This window comes from Phocoena phocoena, chromosome 17 (assembly GCF_963924675.1).
Source record: "Phocoena phocoena chromosome 17, mPhoPho1.1, whole genome shotgun sequence".
Classification (NCBI taxonomy): domain Eukaryota; kingdom Metazoa; phylum Chordata; class Mammalia; order Artiodactyla; family Phocoenidae; genus Phocoena; species Phocoena phocoena.
In genome coordinates, this window is record NC_089235.1 from 62,369,521 (window position 1) to 62,394,039 (window position 24,519).

The window sequence follows — 24,519 nt, forward strand, 5'->3', positions numbered from 1 at the left end:
TACCATATCTGTGTGTAATACAATTGTCTTAAATATTTCCTCTCCAAAAATGTTGAACCACATCAGAAACTGTTATAATTCTTCAACCACAAAACATAGTTTAGGAAACTTGAGAGGAGAAGTAAACTGTATTATATTTACCCATACTTTTATGCTTTCTGTCATTCTTTCTTCCCTTCTGCAGTCCCAGAAGTCCTTCTTATTGTTATTCTGTTTAAAGAATCTCCTTTAGTCCTTCTTTTGGGATAGGTCCATTGGTGAAAAATTCTTATTTAATTTTACTTTATCTGAGACTGATTTGATTTTCCCTTCATTCCTAAAAGATATTTTTTGCTAGATAGAGTTTTCATTGACAGCTTTTTTCCTTGAATATTTGGAAAATGTTATGCCACTTTCTTCTGGGCTCCATGGTTTCTGATGAGAAATCTGCTGTCATTCAAAAAGTTCCCCCTAAAAATAAGGTGTCATTTCTTTCCCATTCCTTTTACATCTTTTTCTTTGAGTTTAGTTTTAGGAAGTCTGACTACGGTATATTTTGGGGTGAGTTTCTGTTGGCCTATCTGTTTGGGTTACACTCATTTTCTTGAATCTATAGTTTGCACCTTTTGTCAAATTTGAGAATTTTTCAGGCCTTATTTCTTCAAGTACTGACTTACCACCAGATCTACTGTGATACCATCCCAGAGGGAAAGGGGAGTGGTGCCTCAGTGCTACCAGGTGGGGATGGAAGTCCCAGCTCTTCATGTGGTTTCCCCATATATCACAGATGGAAGTGAGGTGGAAGGATTTGTTACTATTTGTCAGGGATGATTGTCTCTCTTCCCTATTTGGCATTCTCTCCTACCACCCTGGTTGCAGATAGGATGAGGGTAAATGTTGGGGCACGCTGTTACAGTCAGGAAAGGTAGATGTCTTGGCTCCTCACTTGACCTTTGCTGGTATGAGTGGGGATGGGGCCACAGTTGGGGTTTTTTTTCCTGTGGCTTTTGTTTAGACTAGAGCAGTTATTGCCTAAAAGTTTTCTGTCTTGGCAGGCTGCTCCTTTCCTGGCCCTTTGGCTAGAGAGAGCAGGCTTCATTGGATTGTTTTTGTCTGTATTTGTTTGTGTTTCTAGGTGGCTGGATTCTTTAGCTCTATGTCTAGGATACATGAGGCAAAAGGAAACTCAGGGAACTCACCACTGTACCGTTCCCTGGGTCCAACAGTCCCTTGCCCATCTACCTTCTTCCCTTTACTTTTCAGGGTCTTATGCTTGTCTTATACATAATTTCCAGAAATTTTGGTTGTACTTGAGGGGAAGAGTAGGAAAAAGCACATCTGCTCTATCTTCCTGGATGCTCAGCCGTCATGGAATTTTTAACCCTTGTTCCTCATGATATCATTGGTCTACAGGTTACACCTGGTTAATAGGGATGTGATCTGAGAAGAAGGTAATATCCAGATCTTGCTTTAAGAGTTTTGTTTTATTTCCTGCCTTTACTGTACCCAGGGTGTGGAATGATTCTGTTTGGCTACTTGTCCCTCTCTCTTTCATCATTCCTCTTTCACTGGACTAGAACTCTTGGGACTAGGTTGGGCAGCCAAGTAGTAGCTTCCTGAATAAATTTCTCTGAGGTGCTTGATGAGATGACTTTAGAGCCCATTTTTACCCACAAAAATTTCTACATGTGATTGCTGATAAAACATGTAATAAAGTACCTGGTCATAGTTATCGTTCCATAACTATGTTTTTTTTCCCCATTGTTATGGCTACTAAAGTCCCTTTAAGTAAATGCCCCTAGCAGATAATAAATCCTAAAGTTCAAGGACTTTAAACTTTACATGTCCCAAATCTTTTACAGACTCATTGTTTTAACATGTATATAACACACACAAAGTGCTTACGTGATGTTTAGCTTATAGTGGACATTCAGTATATATTAGTTGCTTTTTCTTCTCTTTTTACTTTTAAATATTGGTCATTTGTTGAAGTCTTCAGTATAGAGGCGGTACCCTCTGTTGCATAAAAACACAGGCTCTTGTGTCAAGAAGCTTGGGAATCAATCTCATCTCTCATACTCACTAATAGTGTGACTTGGGCAAGTTATTTCACATCATTCTGACTTGGTTTTCTCACCTACAACATGGGAACAATAATAGCAACTATTGAGAATTAAATGAGGTAATACTTCTAAAGAGTTCAGAAGAGTACCTTTAGATACAAACTCAATGTTGTGTTTTTTTTGTTTTTTTAATATTCTACAGCAAGAAAGTTCCTTAGAGTCAAGGGCTATGTCTTATTTAAGGTTGTATCCTCAGAACCTAGCATAGTGATTGGTACCTCATAGACAAATGTTTCAATAAACAAATGTTGTACAGGCATACCTTGTTTTGTTGTGCTTCGCTTTATTGCGCGTTGCAGATATTGTGTTTTTTACAGCCTGAAAGTTTGTGACAACCCTGTGTCGAGCAAGTCTATTGGTGCCATTTTTTTCAAAAGCATTATTTTTAAATTAAGGTATGTATATTGGGTTTTTTTAGACATAATGCAATTGCACACTTAATAGACTACAGTATAAGGTAAACATAACTTTTATATGTATTGGGAAACCAAAAAAATTGTGTGACTTGCTTTCTTGCAGAGGTCTGGAACTGAACCCACAATATCTCTGAGGTATGCCTGTAATGAATTACTGAATTAATTTATCTAGAGATGAAAATCTTAGAGGCAGCATAAAATCAACAATCATTTCTGACTAGTGGAGTTTCCTAGGTTCATAGGAAATAACTATGGGAAAGAGGCTCATTTTATGTGTTTCTTTAAAATTTAGCCTCAGCCCTTGCCACCACTGGGCCACCTACAGAACTGATTACTTCTGAAGTCACTGCCAGGAGCTTTATGGTAAACTGGACTCATGCCCCAGGAAAAGTGGAAAAATACAGAGTCGTGTATTATCCTGCCAGGGGTGGAAAACCAGAAGAGGTAATAAGGAGACAGTATTTTCTAACCATTATTTTCATTCTCTCAATTCTTGTACGGTAGTGAAGACAAGAAAGAAATGTGTATATAAGGAGATTATTCTGTCACAAGCATTTAAAATTATTTGACTGAAATACATTTCCATGTGTCTATGTTGTTCTTCTATCTCTCTAGGTTATGGTATTTACATCCTCTCCTCTTACCTCCATCAAGGAACCTTCAGAACTGGTCATGTGTCCATTTCTAACACAACTTATTTTGACTTTACTTTTTTGTGATTTTAAAAATTAATGAGTTCTAAGGCAAAAGGAATCAGTCGTTAATTATCTGGCCAGAATCCCCTTTTGCTACCGATATTTTCTTTCTACTTTGTGAGTGGTCTGAACTTTCTGCCTTAAAAAAGTCTGTGTGTTCCAAATAATGTGGGCATATAGTCCTCCAGGGTTTGGGATTTCCTGGATGTTTGCGGAGATTCGTGCAAAAGAGAAGCCATAATAAAACACCTGTGGCTGGCCTTTCTCATGGGTTGGCCATCACAGGAAAGAACATCTATTGCCAGATGATTGGATGGTTCCCATTTCATGTCTGATACAGGGACTATGTTAAAATGTGATGAAATCTCCCTTTTTTTGTTTTTAATTATTAGTTAATTAAGGCTGCGCTGGGTCTTCGTTGCTGCGCACGGGCTTTCTCTAGCTGCATTGAGTTGGGGTTACTCTTCGTTGCGGTGCGCGGGCTTCTCATTGCGGTGGCTTCACTTGTTGCGGAGCACGGGCTCTAGGTGCGTGGGCTTCAGTAGTTGTGGTGCGTGGGCTTGATAGCTGTGGCTTGCGGGCTCTAGAGCGTAGGCTCAGTAGTTGTGGCACACAGGCTTAGTCGCTCTGCGGCATGTGGGATCTTCCTGGACCAGGGATAAAACCTGTGACCCTTGCATTGGCAGGTGGATTCTTAACCACCGCGCCACCAGGGAAGTCCCTCCCTCTCTTCTTTTGAAGTGCTAACACCTTATGTTGTTCTAACCTCTGACTGACCTCAGCATGTTTCACAGTTTTCTTCTGCATTATGGCAGGATTTATGTTTTTTTGTTTTTGTTTTTTTTTCAGTGTTTGAGTAGATTCTAGAGGTTTAAGTCATCTGGACTTAAAAAAAAAATCAGAGTGCTTCCAATTGCTCTATCTTTTTCATTACTAATAAACCTTTTAAATGCTTCCTAAGGCTCCATGGAAAAATATCACATGTCAACTGTTACTAAGTGGATGTGATTAGGATAACCATTAGCTTGGGAATGACACAGTTTCCATTAGATGTGAATTAGTAAGGGACTTTTGGACATATTCCTAAAAGGTGGGTCACTTCATGTGAGAATTCAAGGGGAATTGACTGCCACAGTGGGAAAGAAGATGTGGTGCAAATAAGAAAATATTTAATGAAAATATTTTTGCTTTTGGATTTCCAGTCTGCATGTGAGCTATTCCATTTTCTCTTTCCTCAAACTGTTCTTTCAACAGGTGGTGGTGGATGGAAGCATATCTTCCACAGTATTGAAAAACTTGATGTCTTTAACCGAATATCAGATAGCAGTCTTTGCAATATACGCTCACACTGCTAGCGAAGGCCTTCGGGGAACTGAAACCACACGTGTGTATTGAATTGTACCCACTTCTGATTCTGTATGACATTGCTCAGGTGGCTTAGTTGTGCTGTACATAGTACTGGTCCATGCTATATTTGCAGTTTGCAGGTGCCATCTATTGGGAGGGATATTATAAAATTCTGGTATGTTTAGGAGAGAGAAATCTCTCTAAGCGATGAAGGGTGCAAAATACAGTTATTCATTTAATAAACAAATATTTAGTGAATTCTTATTATAAACTAAGCAGTGGGCTTGAATTTGTCATTAGAAGTAGAGAAGGAGCGCTGTAGCTGTCCTGCCTAGTAGAATATTAGGGAAAGTGCATTACATCTGTTTTCTTTATGAGTATCACTGTAATTAAAACTTATGAATACTAGTCAGTCATTCCTTAACTCAGCAAGATCCTGATCACACACATATATACATGCACACATGTTCAGAGAATCCTGGGAAGAGATAATCTTAAGAAACTTGATCACCCCCTCATTTAGTTATTTCAAACATTAATTGAGTTCCTATTACATGCCAGATAGTATATAAAGTTGATGTAAAAACTCTGCCTCTGATAGACCAATAACAAGGTGCCAGGCTTTATGATAATTACACTCCCCGTCCAACACGTTATTGGATTTATCCCTGAAAGCAATTTGTAAGGCAGCTGTTAATACTCCTGCTTTGCAGAAATATTTTTAGCAACAACCCCTGCCCTTAAGGAAGTTTTAGACTAGCAAAGGAGAAAATGCAACCCAAGGATCTACAAACAAATTAGTGCAGTGAAGTACTACAGGCACGCCAATAGAAGTATGATAGGGAGCTGCACCTGTAAGCAAAGTCCTGAACTTGACATTGTGGTTGGGAGTGCAAGCAGGACCTGGAATTATATTTGAAAACAACATTTCATAGTTTTTATTGACATTGTTTAAGCCAGGAACTTGCAATTTACTCTTAATCCCTTTTTCCCTACCTCTCCAGTATGGCAAATCCTATTTCTTGATTATTTTATTGTTCTCAAACCCTATTGTTACCGACAGTCATGTCTCCTCACTGTCTCTGATTGAATGTGTTGATGAGTATCTAGTTATTCATGTATTTGTTCATCCAGCCCCCCATTCTGTCATCTATTAAGTGACCCAACAACTATTTTTAATGGCTGCTGCAGGTCAGACACTATGCTTGGTAATGGGTATAAAACAGTGGTCAGAAGAGTCTCCTACTCTTGACTGGCTCCCAGACAGCTGTGCCCATCACTGTAATGAGATATAAGAAGCTAAAAGGTGTCATTCCTGCTCTTAAACATTCATTATGTTTACCTTCCCCAAAGGGGCTTATATGGCCATGTGAACAGATTCAAGGACAAAAATTACCTGAAAAATATGTTTAGTTTTAGACCCTAACATATAGATAGATACCTTGAAATAAGCAAGCACACTGATAAATGGCTGACCATTAAAAAAAATACTCCTCTTGCAGTTTCTTTACCTATAGTTTCTGACCTTGAACTGTACGATGTGAGTGAGAACAGTCTGAGGGCGAGATGGAACCCAGTGGCTGGAGCGTCAGGGTACCTGATCCTTTATGCTCCTCTCACGGAAGGCCTGGCTGGGGATGAAAAAGAGGTAATGCATGCTGCCTACCAAAGTCCTAGAATTTTTGACTTCCTTAACATAGTTTGGTTTGTTTTTACTACAAAAATGTATAAAATTTATAAAAGTCACATTAGCAAAAGAAAAAAATCACTTGTAATCCCACCACCTAGAGGTAGCCATTGTTATCATTTAGTTAAGAGTCTTTTCCAGTGCATTTTAAACACAACCAATGGGAATGGTTTTGTAGTTTTCCTTGTAGTTTTCCTTTTGCTTACTGTGAATATCTTTCCATACCATTAAATAATATTTTATATAGTCATTTAAACAACTTTATAATATTCCATTGTTGGTTTGTACCAGGTCATGTTTAATTAATCTCATGCTATTGGACATTTGGATAATTTGCTATATAGGGGAATTCCCTGGCAGTCCAGTGGTTAGGACTCACACTTTCACTGCCAGGGCCCGGTCGGGGAACTAAGATCCTGCAAGCCGCACAGGGGCTCGGCCAAAAAAAAGAGATAATTTGCTATATAAATATACTTTTGGGACCATCCTTAACGTATAACTTTGCATGTTATCTGATTATTTCCTTAGGATAAATTCCTAGAAGTGAAGTTTCTTTTTCAAAGAGTATGCAAATTATTAAGGCTTATACTAGGTATTACCACCTTACTCTAGAGAAATTTTATATAATTTATATTGCTCTATGCAGATCACAAATGACTGTGATGACCCTATGTACACTGACTTTGAAAAATTTGTTTTACCAAGTTGAGAGGTAGATAAGTGTATCTCATGGATGTGGACTTTTTTGCATTTTTTTCCATTTTAAATGACGAATCTTTGACTTTCGAATCATTTATTTTAGTCCTTCTTTTTAATTTATAGTTAACAATTATTACAATATGGATATTCAAGGAATAAAGCAGAGAGGTCTATGACCGTTGGGAGTGTTGACCAGGCAGGCAGAGGGGTTATGAGAGGGAGTATAGCGCTCGACCCTTTAACATTATCTAAAACCTGCCTCTTTTGACAAGAATCTTTAGGGCCAATAATATGGTGATTCTAGTGTCAAGAACAGAATATTGGTGACATGTGTTCTTTTATTACCAAGGCTTAGACAGTTTTTGCCCACTTGGATTTAATGTCGATCTGAATTATTTTGGTGGAAGGGAAACTTTAAAATGATGCTAAAAAGACACTAAGCTTCACCAGGAAAGAGAAAAATAAAAAAGACAGGAATACCAGCTCACACCCAATAGATTAGCAAAGTTTTTAAAGTCTGATAATACTACATATTAGTGAGCATGTGGGGAGACAGAAACATCCGTGTAAACTGGTGTGTCAGTTGGTACAGCTGCCTTGGAGAATAATTGGAAACATTTCATCAAGTTAAAGATATATACAAATTTTTAGGTATATATCGTTGAGAAACATCCTTCAAGGACTTTTCAATGCAGGCACTTGGTCAGAACAAAATATTGCAAACAACTGTTCATCAAGAGAATGGAAAATAATGGCATATTTATACAAAAGAATCTCATAAGGGAATTAAATAACATGAGCTCTGTCCCTGTGTTTCAACATGGCTAAATCTTGAAACCTAATATTGCCAGGGAAAAAACTGTAAAAATATTACACTGAATGGTCCATTTATGCACATTGTTAAACATACTGAACCATATATTGCTTATAGTTATATTTGTATGTATGCAGAAGTAAAAAAAATGTATCAGTGAGACACACTTCAACATTAGGGTAGAGGTGGTGAGAAAGAGTTTGTTTTATTTGACTGTATAGTGCTTTTTAAAATAAGATCTGATGTGCATATAACAAAATGTTGATATTTATTAAATTTGGGCAGTGGGTGCATCAGGGAATATTACGTTGTTTTCTCTACCTTTATATTATATACACTGAGATATTTCAAAATTAAACATTTTAATTTGACCATACCACTGACAGCTGTATGACAGGGCACGGTCTATGAAGATATTTTTCCTCTTTCCAAAACAAAAATAAAACCATTCCTGTCACACAGGTGTCACACAGTTGTCACACACTGATAATGTTGGCTAGTTTGACTGACCCCCAGGGTCAGAAAAGTCATCCCCAAATCAAGAAGCAAATTGCCAATTTGAGCATCAAGGTGGGTTGATCTCTTTGGACTCCTGGAAGGGACTTGCAATCCAAGTGGACAAGCCCCTCTGTTGAATGGGGCCACACTGGTCTGGCTCCATAGGTTTTGCAGCAAAAACTGGGCATCCAGTCAGAGGACTGGTGAGAATTAGCTAAGGGGTGAAAGATACCCACTTGGCATCCCACTCTCAGCATGCTGCCTGGAACTTACTCTCTTTGTAGAGAACATTTCTGATTCATCTCCACCCATGCTCTTCTGGGGACCAAATATTTGACACTGTTACTCTGGCTGCAGCTGCCACTGGTCCAGATGTAGAGTTATCCTAAAAGAACACTCATGGTACACTCAGTTTTATATGGTTTCATAGCTCCTGGTTCTAATATAAAATAACATGAGACAATGAAAAAGATTATGGCTTGAAACCTGTTTGATGAAGGGTTTGTGAGGAGGCAGAGTCTTATTACATAAAGTCTCACCTGTATTCAGCTGTGCTCTGATCAGCATGAATAATACACATTGGCAAACGATCTGATAATGTGTGTTCTTTTCAGATGAAAATTGGAGAGACCCACACGGATATTGAGCTGAGTGCGTTGTTGCCCAATACGGAATACACAGTCACAGTTTATGCTATGTTTGGAGAAGAGGCCAGCGACCCTGTTACAGGACAAGAAACAACATGTGAGTGGTTCAGTCACACAGATGAAATGCTGTAATAAAAGCCCAAACAAATATGGGGATTCTGAATTAGAAATACTGGTTTAGGTTGAAACCTCGTAAGAGCTAATTGTAACGTAAGAAAATGTCTAATTTATTTAGGGGAAGGAAGTGTATTTCTTCTCGTCTTGTTGTTATTGAGTCACATGGATTCTAGAACTGAACTGTGGCATCCTCTAGATGATGCCACCAGTGTCCTTGTCTAAATCCAAATGCTAGAGCAGAATATGGGGGGAAAATGTGGGCTTTGGAATCAGAGCAGCCAAGATGTGAATCCCAGCTAAAGTCATATTTTGGGTGGGTGAAAATGGGCAAGTGATGAAGCATTATTGAGCCTGTGAAAGGAGGAACAATAACCTTATAGCGTGTGGTTGATAGAGATTAAATACAGTAATACAAATGAAAGTTATTAACACACAGTTACCCAATATATTTTTTACTCCCACTCATACCAAAATTCACACTTTTTCTGAAAATCTTTGATGTCCTCCTCATCTCAGACTATTATTATTATAATTAGTTTTTTTAAATTGAGTAAAAATTGTATTGGCAAGTCTAATTTGGGTAAATGTAGGGAGTTCATAATATTTTTAAGAGTTGTAGTTATCTATTTGAAAATGTGATATAGAGAAAATGCTACCCCGCCAAACTAACAATGTTTTGTCACCTACGATTAAAAATAGGGGTCTATTCATTGTGTTTTGAATAAGAAAGGGCAAGGAGATGGGGTCTCTCACATCACTCTGAGCCTGGAAGGAGGTGAATAGCACGATTTCTACTGTACTTTTGTCTTGAAGATTCTACTTGAGAAACATACAAAGAAATTTAATGATAAGGAAATTTTCTCCCACATCCATTCTCTGTTAGTCGAGGCTATGTTGTCTTGCTCTTCAGAGGAAGACCGGTGTATTTAAAACAACAAACCACAAAAGTGGGAGAGCCCAAGAAAGAAGGAGAAAAGAAATAAGTCAGGAAGCATCTAATATATCACTTAAGTCAATTTTGGGACTCTGTAGATTTGGAAGGAAAACTTTTCCCAACCACCCATCTCTCTATTTCACTCAGAATACTCATTTGTTTATTCAGGTTTCCCCCACCCTTTAAAAGTAGTGTTCCCATGAAACCTTTCGCAAGCCAAATGACATAAAGCAAAGAAGCAATTAATTTTAGGACACATCTTGCTGATGGATGCACAAAATAAATCAAGATAAAGCACAGATGCTCACAGACAGAGTTCAAAGCTGTGGCGGCTTGATGCTGAGATGCTGAGTGTAGTTTCCAGGGGAAGGAGCTTGGCGGGGCCACTCTTGCTGCCTGGGGTGCACGCTATCTCCATAATGGTTTGCTGCAAAGCAAAGCCTGAATGCTATTTTTGCTTTTGCCTTTTTTATAAAAGCAAAAATCCTCTTTAGATTTCTTTCAGTCAGTGAAACCTTGAGTTAGGTACTAATGTTGGTCCTTTGCAAGAGCAAAGTGGCCTAAATTGAACTTTCAAAAAGCAGATACTTGTAGTTTTAAAAAGTGTCCGTGACTCTTTCCCATTAGTAGTTGATTTTTTAAAAAGTCCTAAAAATGATATCCTGGCTACCTGTTCCTGAGACTGACACTTTTATGCACTGAGGAAACTAGACATTGTTCCACTATACTGCCAAGAGTAACTGAACTCCAGAAAGGTTTAGAGCTAAGTGTGCACAGCACTTAAAGTAATTACATTGCTTTTCTCTCTCCTACACTTTCTAGCCCTTTAAGTGTAGAGAGTCACCAAGTCCTATAGGTTCTTTATTACCATATAAACTGTACATATTGAATTAATGAAAGGGTTAGCTTTTGGGGTGAGGAAACGTCATGCTTATGGCTACAGCTGACAATTGTCATGATTTATCTCCTAGTTTGTTATTCTGCTGGTTCTATCAGCACAGGCTCTCAAATCAATTGATCGATTGCCTGGGTTAAATTCAAACTGCTCTTCTGCTTCTACTAACTGTGACCTTGGCCAAGTTACCTCAGTTTCATGATCTGTATAATGGGGCTAATTGTAACTCTATCCTTGCTGTCTAAAGTAAGGATTTAATGAGATAACGTGTTACATCTCAGGCTCATGGAAAGCCTGCAGTCAATCTTAACAATTGTTTTTTACTGTAAACCTGTAAAAGCTCACGAAGCCCTCAAAGATTATTGACAAATTTTATCTGTTGACTCAGAAAGGGGTCCTTCAAGAAGTGCAAAAAGCTTTGGAACTGGTAGTCAGGAATCTGCAGAAATATTAACACCTCTTTAAATACTTTTAAAGCCACAGCAAAGTGTTTATTTTTATCTAGTCTCCCAAAGCCAGCGGGATGTATCCAGGGCAAGACTCCTACTCGTTGATTCAAGAAATATTTATTGAGAACTTGCGATACTGGGGATAAAGAGGGGAACAAAATTAAACCAAATTCTGCAGTCCCCTGAGATTATAGTATATTCGAAGAGAAAGACAAGAGACCCATAAATGCGCAATTAAAAAAAAAAAAAAAGAATCCGGGAAGGGAGTTAGGTAGTATTGAGGTGGAAGGATTATTTTACATAAGGTGATCATGGAAAGCTTCACTGAGAAGGGGACACATGTTCAGAAACCTGAATCTTGGATGACTCCAAGGTTTTTGGCCTGAGCAACGGGAGGCATGGAGTTTTCATTTGTTCAGAGAAAGAGACTGAGAGAGAAGACTGGGAGAGGTGGCAGGAGTCAGTGGTTCGGGTTTGGACATGTTAAGGTGGAAATGCCTAATAGATACTCATGTGGAGATGGCAGATGGGAAACCATTTCACGTATGGGAAACTGTGGATCGGAGGAGTAGAGTGACTTTGCCAGGATCCGATGATAGTTGAATGCAATAGCTAAGATCTAATTTCAGGTGTCCTGGTTTTTGATCCATTAGTTTTTTTAATTTGTATCAGCCTATAATAATAGCTTTGACTAGAAAAGAAAGGCACAGAAGATTTACCTAAACCTCATTTATTTCTAAGAATGTGTAATTGTTTGCTGCTATTCATTCTCTACAAGGAAAACTTTTTTTCTTTGTTGATGTGTTAATGTTCTTTGTTATCAGTTATTATCTGGGTGAAATTTTTCACATGTAAGTAGTTCAGAAGTCAGAGGTGCTGTGTTTTGGGAGTCTTTTTAACATGTATGTTATTTAAAATTGCGTTTACCTCAAAGTGCCCTTTACTGCACTGAACTCCAGAAAATTTTTATTTTTCGTTTACTGCAAAGTGCCCTTAAGTCCACCCAGAAACCTGAGAATCTCCAGTGTGGGCTCTAACAGTGCTCGGTTAGCCTGGGACCCAACTTCAAGAAAGATCAGTGGTTATCGGATTGTATATAACAACGCCGATGGGACTGAAATCAATGAGGTAAGCTGTGGAACAGGATGTGCGTTTTTCCGGTGGTTGGGTCTTAGTTTTTTATGGCTATGTAACCGATCATCCCAAAACACAGTGGCTCAAAGCAATACTAATTATTTATTTTCTCTTGCTGTTTCTGTGGGTCAGGAATTGGAGTTGGGTGTGTAGTTCTGGCTTGGGATCACTCTTGAGACTGTAGCCAGGTAGTGACTGGAGCTGATGTCATCACAGCAACTTCCATGTTCATGTCTGGTACCTGATCTGGAAAGACTGGACCAGCTGGGAGTTGGAGCGGCTCTCTATATCTCTAAGTAGATTCTTCACGTGATCCCTTCAGCATGACAGCTTTAGGGGAGCTGGACTTTTTACCTGCTGGCTCAGGAGTCCCCAGACATGTATCCAGCGAGACAGAGAGAGTGCTGGGTGAAAGCTGTATCACCTTTTGTTACCTAGCATCAAAAGTCAGAAATATCACCTCCACCACACTCCATAGGTAGGAGATGCCACAAATCCCTGCATGGATTCAAGATGGGGAGGAGAACAGTGCCAACCTATGGTGGGAGGCAAGTGGGATGGGAGATAGATATTGACACAGCCATCTTTGGAAAATACAGTCTGCCCCAGCGAATAGGGATAAGGAAGTATGTATCTTCACGCGAGTAGTAAACTAGAAATATCAGTGTTTTTCAGGTTATCCCTCTGCTTTTTAGTAAACCAGCATTTGAAAGACCCTAGTTCAATGAGCTTACATTGAAAACTGAATCATTCAGGTTTTGTGTAGGAAGATACTTTCAAATAAGAACTTATTGAAACCCATGAAGATACAGTATTTTGCACTCAGTGACGAGTACTCTTCGGAACTTCTCTCCTTGGAAATATATTTTCACAGGCTAGATAGCAAAGTTATTTTTATTTTTTTTTCCTTATCTTGGTCCAAGAAGCTAAGACAGCAAGGGAAATAGGTTGGATTACATGATTTCTATTTTCTGACCAAATAAAGCAAATATTTTCATATGCAGAGACAAACTTTTTCCTACAAGTAAATCCAAGCAATATTTTGCGGAATGTGCCATCAGACGGGACACTAGGCAATGAATGGACCATAACTGCACATTTGCTAACAGCACAGAAATACTATTCAACATCTTTCATTAAATCTTCAAAAATCCTGAGGGCAAATAATTCTGACAAAGCTGGAATCTTTAGACTAGCTGCTTTGCTTTTGAAGATGAGATCCTGGAGTAGAAAAAGAAGGAAGTCTAAAGCACCGAGCTATCGGTGTCTCTTTGTTATCACCGAGAAATAAACTACTTTCCCAAGGGTTGTAAATTCAGCCGTGTAGGAAGGTTATGCAGATAATGTAAATGAGTGCAGAAATTGTCACACCTGCAAAGAAATACAGTCTCACCTGTTTTTCTTGAAATATGAAGCTACCTTAGGTTATATTTCATATTTCCATTTTGGGGACATGCATGTAGAAGAAATTCTCTACTGAAAGACAACAGTAAATGACAACGAACAATGGGTTACAGTGACACGGATGCTGGGTGTGGTGGGGACTACCCTGCCGGGGAGTTTGTACATGTTCATCCAAGAAGCAGCCGTTGTCAGCTCCTGAAGACGGTTGCTGCACAGTGATCTAGCCGGGAGCTGCCGGGTCTTGTTCCCCTTGACTATGTGACCAAGGATTTTTATTTCTATGTGAAACTTGCCAATTTTTAAATGTTGACTCATTGAACAATTAAAATAACAGGGCTTCCCTGGTGGCGCAGTGGTTGAGAGTCCGCCTGCCGATGCAGGGGACGCGGGTTTGTGCCCCGGTCCTGGAAGATCCCACATGTAGCAGAGCGGCTGGGCCCATGAGCCATGGTCGCTGAGCCTGCGCGTCCGGAGTCTGTGCTCCGCAATGGGAGAGGCCATAGCAGTGAGAGGCCTGCGTACCGCAAAAAACAAAAACAAAAACAAAAAAAACATAACAACCGTATTCACTAGCATATTTTTTCACTGCAAAATATTCTTATTTGGTGATAATTTTTCATGAAACAAAAATAAATTGTCATATATATGTAAATATGAGTTATATAAATATATTTATATATTTTTATTGAGGTGTAATTGACATATAACATCATATTAGTTTCAGGTATACAACATGATGATTTAATATTTGTATTCATTGTGAAATGATCATAATAGGTCTAGTTAACATCCAGTTAAAAAAATATATAGCTTTTCTGGCCTCTCATGGCATTTTACGTTATTTGCCTTTATAAATAATGACCCCAGACTAATAATATATTTATTAAGAAATACATGTGCTTTTTTGCAGTGTTTTTCAATCTTGGGAGTGCCTTTGGCACTTGCTGTTTCTAATTTGTATTGTGCTGGGAAATTAGAAAGCTATGTTTGATAAAACTGAATTTAAAATATGAGTAAATAGACCACGAATAAAAATCTGAGAACATTTTATTTGAGTAAAATGCATAAACAATGTGTAGATTTTGTAACATTTCCATTTTGACTGGTGTGTGTGTTTTTAATTCTTAATTTTTAACCATGCAATTGAGACTAAAGGTTGCTGGATAAGTGTCTCATATATGTCAAATATTACTTTACCTAGTTTTGGAATATATGATTTTAAGGTTGAATATTCCTACCATATTTTGCTTTACTTCTATTAATTTAAGCTTTTATTTAAAGATAATGCTACAATTGGATTTTTAGGAAATTCCCAAAATATTCTGGAATGAATTTCAAAATATCCCAACTAAAATCTACTTACTACATAACATGTAATTGATTGTAAAAGCTTGTTTTCAACTCAATTCCTATTTCTCTGCTTCACTTCCTCCCATCTTCCCTCCTTCACTTCCTCTTCCTCCTCTGTGTCTTTTCTGCATGACCCCTGTCCCTAACTTTTGGAGACCAAAAAAAAAAAAAATAAAACAGAGCACTTAAACAAATGCTGCTGCTACTGATGGTGGTGATGGTGACGAGGATGATGACGATGGTGATGGTGATGATGATGGTGGTGGTGATGATGATGACGGTGATGATGGTGATGGTGGTGGTGATAATGATGTCGGTGATGATGGTGGTGGTGATGATGGTGATGGTGATGATGATGATTATGGTGATGATGGTGATGGTGATGAGAATGATGGTGATGGTGGTGATGGTGATAATGATGGTGGTGATAATGATGATGGAGGTAATGATGATGATGATGGAGGTAATGATGATGGTGATGATGATGATGGTGATGATGATGATGATGGCAGCTAACACACATTGAGTGCTAATCCTGAGACAGCCTCTGAAGTTTTTACAGAGAGCACCTTGTGCAAATTTTATAGATAAAAATGTTGCCAAAGCCTGACCTGTCAAACTGCAGAAAGAAGTCATCTCAGATAGCATGTACTGTGAAAAGATTTGGGGAAATGTGCAAACATGATGGAGAACTAAAGTGCTGCCATTTGAGCTTTAGAAATGAAAGGCCACAGTTTCTAGACTCTGAGAGACAAGTCCAGTCCCCTACAGCAGTGACTCAACAACAGAGCCCAGAGCAGAGCCCGAGTCCCTCATTCCTCATCAAGGATTCTCTTCATCCATCCTAGAATAGGCTGAAGTGAAGTTTTTGCTAGATAGTCCGAAAAATTTTTCTCAAAAATCGTTGCATAACAATGAATCATAGTCATTTGTTACCATTTTCCCAAATTCTTCTCTTACATCTTAAAAGTACTACCAGTAAAATGAGTTCCAGAACTTAATCTAAAACATAATATGATAACAAGTAAAAATAAATGATACCTAGAAGTTTTCATTTGATGAAATAAAATGATCAATAATTAATGCATAAAATATGGTCTGTTCAGCATCAAATAAAATGTTTTTAATAAACTAGATCTTTTCAAGAGAGATATATATATCTGTTGAAAAAATATATATAAATATATATATTCAATATATAATGTTCAAAATGCATATGCTTTCACATATTTATATGTGTGTGTGTATATATATATGTATGTATATATATATATATACACTTGTATATATATAAGTATACCAAGGCCTAACTGTTCATTCCAGTTAATAGTTTTATGTCTCCAGGAAAGTTGGTTAAGGTCTTTGAGCCTCAGGTTCCTCATTTGTAAAACAGTCATTATAAATACCTAGTGTTTGACGGGGGATAAGGAGGCTAAATAAAACAATGAATGTAAGGTCCTTGGCACATTATAAGTGCTCAGTAAATCTTAGCCATTACGATTCAAAACAACAGAAAGCAACAGGAAATATAGTTTAGAAGAACATCTTGAACTCATATTTAAAGTATTTGTCTTCTCTGTGAGTTTAAATAATGGAGCCATACTGTCAATAGTATTTACAAACAGAGAATTTAGAGCGTGAAACACTTGTGTTTAAGTTTTAGGAACTAGCTAGCTTTCTCTTGGGCAAGTTCCTTAACTTTTCGGAGTCTCATTTTTCCCATCTTCCACTTAGGGGTAATAACGAGCTACCTTACAATGTTGTGGTAAGGATGTAAGTACAACTAATGCATGTAAAGCATGAGATAATACCCAGACCAGAGTAAACATTAAATGCTAAGAATTACCCATAATATTATCAGGCCTAGATTCAGAAGAAGATAATACATATTTTCAATTAACTACTGCTATGTAACCAACACCCTGGCTTAAAACAACAACCCATGATTATGTAACTTGGGCAGGCTCAGCAGAGTCAGCTTGTCTCTGCTCTATGTGGTTTCAGCTAAGGTGACTCTTACATTCATCTGGGAACTTGACGGGGCTGGAACTTCCAAGATGACTTCAATCCATGTCTGGGTGGCTGAAAAGGCTGGGGTTGGCTGATCCTCTCTAGCAGAGTGGCTGAAGAGTTCCAGAAACATGAAAAGGGAAACTCCTTCCCCCAGGGCTGGCAATCTTTTTTTTTGACCTGAGGTCAATTCCTTCAAGATGTCTATGGTTTCTGGATTAACGCTTTGCTCAGATGAGCCCCCTCCCTTTTTTTTTAAATCTCTTGTAAAATGGATCTTTGGTGCTTCCATCTCAGTTTTCATTTATGTATTCTATTCACTCAAAAATATATATATAATTCAACATACAGTAGCAAAGAAGCTAAACAAGGTCCTGACCTCAAGGGGCTTACACTCTATGCAGGAAGTAATAAACATCTTCTACTAGGAAATAAAATAATTTCAGGCTGGGTTGGGTGCTAGGGGGAAAACAAACAAAGGCAATGTTAGAGAATCACCCTACTGAGATACGTAGAAAAATGAACACCCCCGTGAGGAGATGAAATATAAATACAGTCCTGACAGACGGTGAAGCCCTAATTTTGAAAAGAGCCAAGGAAATAGGGTCTCAGACAGAATGAATTGCATGTGCAAAGTCCCTGAGGTGGGAAAGACATGGAAAGAAAGTTGGTGTGTCTGACCAGGGATTTCTCTTTTTATGTGAAACTTACCAATTAAAAAATATTGACTCTGGGAGGGAGATGCAAGAGGGAGGAGATATGGGAATATATGTATATGTATAGCTGATTCACTTTGTTATAAAGCAGAAACTAACACACCATTGTAAAGCAATTATACTCCAATAAAGATGTTAAAAAAAAAAATGTTGACTCATTGAAGAACCAAACAAACAGCAACTGTGCTCACCTTCTCCTGCATGGTTGCTCATCTATTTAACTCCTACAGAGGTTATTGTGCATGTCTGGCTACTCCTAGCAAATCCGGCTATAAACATTACATTTATTTGTATTAGCGTTGCAAATTTTGTGTACTTCACTTTCTATATCTTTAATGAATGGAAATAATATTGGTTGCAAGTATGTCATGAGAATTAACTGACAGGTATTCTATTTACCTATTGTAAGGCAGGTATTCTTACAACTTAAGGTTGAAAGATGAGAAATGTGAGTATCTAAATGGTTTTATAATTTAGTATCTCTTTTGCAGTACTTATAGCTCTGCTGCCAGCCAAGTGAACTGCAGACAATAAAATGGCTTCTGTTTCCTATATTTATTTATTTATTTTTTAACATCTTTATTGGAGTATAATTGCTTTACAATGGTGTGTTAGTTTCTGCTTTATAACAAAGTGAATCAGCTATACATATACATATGTTCCTATATCTCTTCCCTCTTGCGTCTCCCTCCCTCCCACCCTCCCTATCCCACCCCTCCAGGCGGTCACCACAAAGCACTGAGCTGATCTCCCTGTGCTATGGGGCTGCTTCCCACTAGCTGTCTACCTTACGTTTGGTAGTGTATATATGTCCATGCCTCTCTCGTGCTTTGTCACAGCTTACCCTTCCCGCTCCCCATATCCTCAAGTCCATTCTCTAGTAGGTCTGTGTCTTTATTCCTGTCTTACCCCTAGGTTCTTCATGACATTTTTTTTTCTTAAATTCCATATATGTGTGTTAGCATACGGTATTTGTCTTTCTCTTTCTGACTTACTTCACTCTGTATGACAGACTCTAGGTCTATCCACCTCATTACAAATAGCTCAATTTCGTTTCTTTTTATGGCTGAGTAATATTCCATTGTATATATGTGCCACATCTTCTTTATCCATTCATCCGATGATGGACACTTAGGTTGTTTCCATGTCCTGGCTATTGTAAATAGAGCTGCAATGAACATTTTGGTACATGACTCTTTTTGAATTATGGTTTTCTCAGGGTATATGCCCAGTAGTGGGATTGCTGGGTCATATGGGAGTTCTATTTGTAGTTTTTTAAGGAACCTCCATGCTGTTCTCCATAGTGGCTGTATGAATTTACATTCCCACCAACAGTGCAAGAGGGTTCCCTTTTCTCCGCACCCTCTCCAGTATTTATTGTTTCTAGATTTTTTGATGATGGCCATTCTGACTGGTGTGAGATGATATCTCATTGTAGTTTTGATTTGCATTTCTCTAATGATTAGTGACGTTGAGCATCCTTTCATGTGTTTGTTGGCAATCTGTTTGTCTTCTTTGGAGAAATGTCTATTTAGGTCTTCTGCCCATTTTTGGATTGGGTTGTTTGTTTTTTTGTTATTGAGCTGCATGAGCTTCTTATAAATTTTGAAGATTAATCCTTTGTCAGTTGCTTCATCTGCAAATATTTTCTCCCATTCTGAGGGTTGTCTTTTGGTCTTGTTTATGGTTTCCTTTGCTGTGCAAAAGCTTTTAAGTTTCATTAGGTCCCATTTGTTTATTTATGTTTTTATTTCCATTTCTCTAGGAGGTGGGTCAAAAAGGATCTTGCTGTGATTTATGTCATAGAATGTTGTGCCTATGATATAGCTATTATGACTTCTTTCTTTTGCAGGTTGAAGTTGATCCTGTTACTACGTTCCCTCTGAAGGGCTTGACACCCGTCACCGAGTATACTGTTGCCATTTTCTCCATCTATGGTGAAGGACAGTCGGAGCCTCTGACTGGAATTTTTACCACAGGTAAGCCTTATTATGGTTTGAAAAGTTTCCAAGAGTAACTGTATGGAAACCAGAAGCTGGAGCAGCTTCTTTAATTGTGATTTTGAAGAGATTGCATTTTAATATTTGTTTAGTTTATAGTATTATTACCCAATGAACAATTAGGTGAGTAGAATGCCTACTGGCTAATTATGTTCTTTCAAAGCAAGGGAAAGAGGGACAGGACCATCTAAGTTCAAAGGTCTCAGTTAAATAAAAGTGTGCATTGTTTCTTCCTGATCTCACACTGTTTCTTTTGTTCTATCGACATAAATTTTTCACATTTCTTCCATTGATATATGTGTATATTAAGTTGAACTTCCAAAATTAGAGCTCTCCAACAGTTTTTGACCTACAAAAAAATGATGGTTTCATACCATTTAACCTAATACATCAATCTATAGCCAATAATTATTTTCATGAAGCTTGCAATATTAATACAACAATATGGGATATTTTAAATACTAAAATAAAAAATAAAGCATGAATGCATTATTTTTCTTTTCTATATATACCTTGTAGTCAATAAATATAACTTCTTTTTGCCTCCTGGTGGAAAAATTCTATTGTTTGCTTTCTGGACCTATCATGAATTGCACTTGGAAACAAATTTAGTGCTGTATTGAGATGAGAAGGTAATTTGGAGAGAGTTGAGAAATAAGCTGGACTGAGAAATAATCTTCACAGAAAAAAAGTTCAGTAATTTTGCAAAATCTCGCAAGGGCTAACTGTAGTTGGAATTCTCATGGTATCCTGTCAAAGAGTTTTAAAATCTCTGATTTCATATAATAAAAATCAATGACTGACAATTCATTTTTGGTGTAATTAGATGTTATGGTCTCTGTTGTACATCCCAGAAGTGTTTAAGCAGTGAAATAATGGATGTCTGATAAATTATACTTCACTTCTGATGGCAGCCACATGTACAAGATTAAAAGGATGAACGTTCTTCTCTAGGATTTAACTTATTACTAGAGAGTGATTTAGGCACCAACGTGAATAAAGCTAAAAGTGACATTACTCAGGCCTCTAGGGCATCATTTTGTTAATTTCTTCAAAATACTTGGAAAATAGTATCTTTGTGAAGTAATGAATATGGCAGTCTTATTTTTTTATAGTTAATGAAAAGGGCCAAATAGAGAATCTAAGAGTTCTGGAAATTCCAGGAAAACTGTAAAAATTTGCTGTGTCCCTGGTCTTCCTAACTTATTCTGTGGGTAAATGCTGGAAACAGAAACATAAGCCCACACTGGACTAATTGGCGCTGCTTTCCCTGCTTCCATGTGCTTTCCTAAAACAAGAGATTCACCAGAGAGTCTTCTCTACCTGTGGCCCTGGGGAGCTGCTTGAGTTATGGTTTTCTTCCCTTCTCAGTTCCCTAACAAAATCTCCCTCCTTGGCTTACAGAGGAAGTTCCCGCCCAGCAATACTTGGAAATTGATGAGGTGACAACAGAGAGTTTTAGAGTGACCTGGCATCCCCTCTCAGTTGATGAAGGGCAACACAAGTTGATGTGGATTCCAGTCTACGGTGGGAAGACTGAAGAAGTGAGTTGTCTGAGGCTGAAAATTAATCCAGGGCGTTTTATCTAGAAGTGAATGCCCACTGCTGCATTTGAGTTGGTCTCTATTTTAAGACAGGTTGAGAATCCCAAAAGTAATTAATATTTTCCATGACCTGGAGTTTTACAAATGTCAAATCATATGACTTTTGTAAAACTAAAATGCATTTTTGCTAGGGCTTTAGTTATATATGTTATGGATTTCCAGATTCTTTGATAGTCATAAATGAAATTTTTAAAAACTTCAGAAAAGGCCCCTTTTGCAACATTAATCGTTTATTTGCTGAGAGATTTGAAAAGAAAAAAGTCTCTGGTTTGACTTTAAAATTGAATTCAATGGCCCTGAAGTTGTTTATGCTTAAGTCACTTACTGCTTACGCTCGGGATAACATCTTTCCATTTTATTATTTTTTCTTAACTTTTTCCTATGTTATTCAAGTAAACCCAGTTACTAAGCACCAAATACTTTTCAGGTTGTCCTAAAAGAAGACCAAGACTCATATGTTATTGAAGGCCTGGAACCTGGCACTGAATATGAAGTTTCCCTGTTGGCTGTACTGGATGGTGGAAGTGAGACTGAGGTGGTGACTGCCGTTGGGACCACACGTAAGTCTTGGTCAGGCCAAGATGGACTTCACAAGCTCTGACCATTTATTCTGACACACTCTTCACGCCACCAGGTTCCCTGCACATCAGCCTCATTCCTGGCTACAGAGGCTTTGTCCCTAGAACTCTTCATACATCTTTACCTTTAATGAAAGCAACATGTGGAGCATCTTATCAGACTCCTAGTCTATCATCACCTAAAGGCAGGGACCATATCTGTCTTGTTCACCATTATGTCCCCAACACTTAGCACAGTTCTTGGCATATTTTAACTGTGCAATGAATATTTGTTGAATGGAGGAATGGATGGATGGTTGGATGGGTGGATAAATGGATGGATAAATGGGTGGATGGATGGATAGATGAAATAAGTTATAAATGAGCAAACAAATAAATGTAGGGCAAAAATGTCCAAGAGTTTCTGGAATTTCCCAAGTTGATCTTGGTTCCAAGAATCCACAAAATTCACTTGCTGATTCATTTGTCCCTTCATTTTTTAAGTATGAGGTATTAACCACATATTAAATTGTCTTTGATTGGGTTCCCTGGAGCCAGATTCTGAAGTAGAAAATTGCATCCAGAAGGTTTATTGAAGAGTGTAGTTGGGAGATACATCTGTAAGGAAATAGGACTTAGGGAGAAGCTAAAACAGAGCCCTCAGCTAATTCTATTAGAAATTCTGGACCTGGTATGACCCTTCTGAGTGGTCCCAACTTGAGTCAAAGGGGCTGGGCCTTTCTATCCCTGCATCCCCAGTGATTGGAGGCAGGCCATCTGCTGACAGTCTGCAACCCCAGGCAAGGCAGTTACCAGAGCTCTGAGCCATTGGCAGCTGTACTCCAGAAGCTGCTGGATGAGTATGTTGATGAAGAGGGCATCTAGGCGGATCACCACACAGCAGCTCCATCCACTGGTTGCCCAGGGTGGATACAAGAAATAGCAGATGCACTTCTTATTGTCTTCCTTGCTGGTCCTATTTGGCAGCCCCTTTACAACTTGATCTATAGCACTGTTTAATTTCCTTTCCTCTCCATGGTTATGCCCCATTTCAAAGTAACTGGGAGGTTTCACAATTTTATAGATGTAATTCAAGTGTTTATATGAAGGCTGGTATCTGTGATTAGAAACTAACTTCTTTGGGTTTGTTTCCTTATCTGTGGAATAGATACAATGTCTGCCTTACAACTCACTTCTCTCTTGTAACCGTGGTCAAGGTTGTTGTGAGAAACAAGTGACATAGGTGAACTTTTCTTTGAAAACTATAAAGTGATATACACAAATGTATAGAGTTATCATCATTACAGAATTTTAAAGTGAGGAATATTTTTGTAGTTGACAGTGTTTGGACAGAACCACCTACGACCGAAGCACCTACCAGGCCTGTGACATCAGGTAAGGACAAATAGAAGCCTGTTTACCCATAAGAAAAGTTTGATTTAAACCGAACTTATATTATCCCAGTTTTATTTGATTTATATGATTGATTAGGAACAGGGCATACCAGTTCAAATTTCACTCCCTTCAGAGCTCTCAACCTCTTCTTATCCCTAAATGCTAATTGGTCTTCTCGTCTACTAATCAATATCACTGTGGTACTCTCTATTTTTCCCATCTTTGTTTTGAATTCCCATCTAATCTTTTAGAGGACGTTAGTATCCAGCCCCAGGAGTCTCTGCCCTACTCTTGGTCTCAGTGCCTTCTCCTATTGCTTTCTGTTGAGAATTATTCATATCATAGTTTCCATGCATTTCTGTGGGTAACTGAGCCGTGGCTGGTGTATTGGTGTTCCTACATCAGCTATTTTCTCTCTCAGCTTAACTCTCCCCTCCATTATAATATACCTCCCAACTAGTTGTCACAGTCAACTAGATTAAGCAAGTTTGTTGATATTTATTTCTTGACCTAAAACCTTTCAGTGAATCTCCAATACCATTCATTTATTCATTCGTTCACTGATTCATTCATTCTTCAGTTAACCTTTACTGAGCCCTTCTTTATGACCCCACATCTCTTAATCATAACATACAAGATGCTTCGTGACTGGGTTCTGCTTCCCTTCCTGGCCTCAACCATATGTTTCATGCTTTTCCCATATCCTCCTGCCATCTAGAACTCCTAACCCTGAAGGTGAGATGTTGCATTCTGTACCTACAGCCTAGTAGGTAAAGTTTTGCCTGATAAATGTCACTCTCCTGTCTCCTCTGTGACACTTTGACTATTTTTGTCGACTGTAGATCATTGTATGTCTTAAAGGCCTAACCAGTCTGACATACAGGAAAAGCTCAATGAATGCTGAATGAATGAATAAATGAATGAAGAGAAGAAAGAGTCCATGGAGATGGACAGAATGAAAGGAAGTTGGCGCGAGAGGGAGAAGAAACAATGGGACAAATGAGAGAGCAGTCACTTTGGGAGATGAAAAGGAACGTGTCAGAGAAAAC

The 24,519-nt window shown here is 38.2% G+C and overlaps 1 protein-coding gene across 6 annotated transcripts in view; it reads left to right on the forward strand.

Moving 5' to 3' along the window:
* Positions 1–24,519, forward strand: part of COL14A1 (collagen type XIV alpha 1 chain) — a 229,033-nt gene that overhangs the window by 60,911 nt on the left and 143,603 nt on the right. For all 6 annotated transcript variants that reach the window (XM_065895394.1, XM_065895395.1, XM_065895397.1 and 3 more), the window contains 9 exons: positions 2,811–2,962; positions 4,468–4,597; positions 6,063–6,208; positions 8,873–9,002; positions 12,289–12,428; positions 19,767–19,893; positions 21,319–21,458; positions 21,946–22,078; positions 23,411–23,470. In XM_065895394.1, the coding sequence (XP_065751466.1) occupies positions 2,811–2,962; positions 4,468–4,597; positions 6,063–6,208; positions 8,873–9,002; positions 12,289–12,428; positions 19,767–19,893; positions 21,319–21,458; positions 21,946–22,078; positions 23,411–23,470 (1,158 nt within the window). The remainder of the gene's footprint in view (positions 1–2,810; positions 2,963–4,467; positions 4,598–6,062; positions 6,209–8,872; positions 9,003–12,288; positions 12,429–19,766; positions 19,894–21,318; positions 21,459–21,945; positions 22,079–23,410; positions 23,471–24,519) is intronic.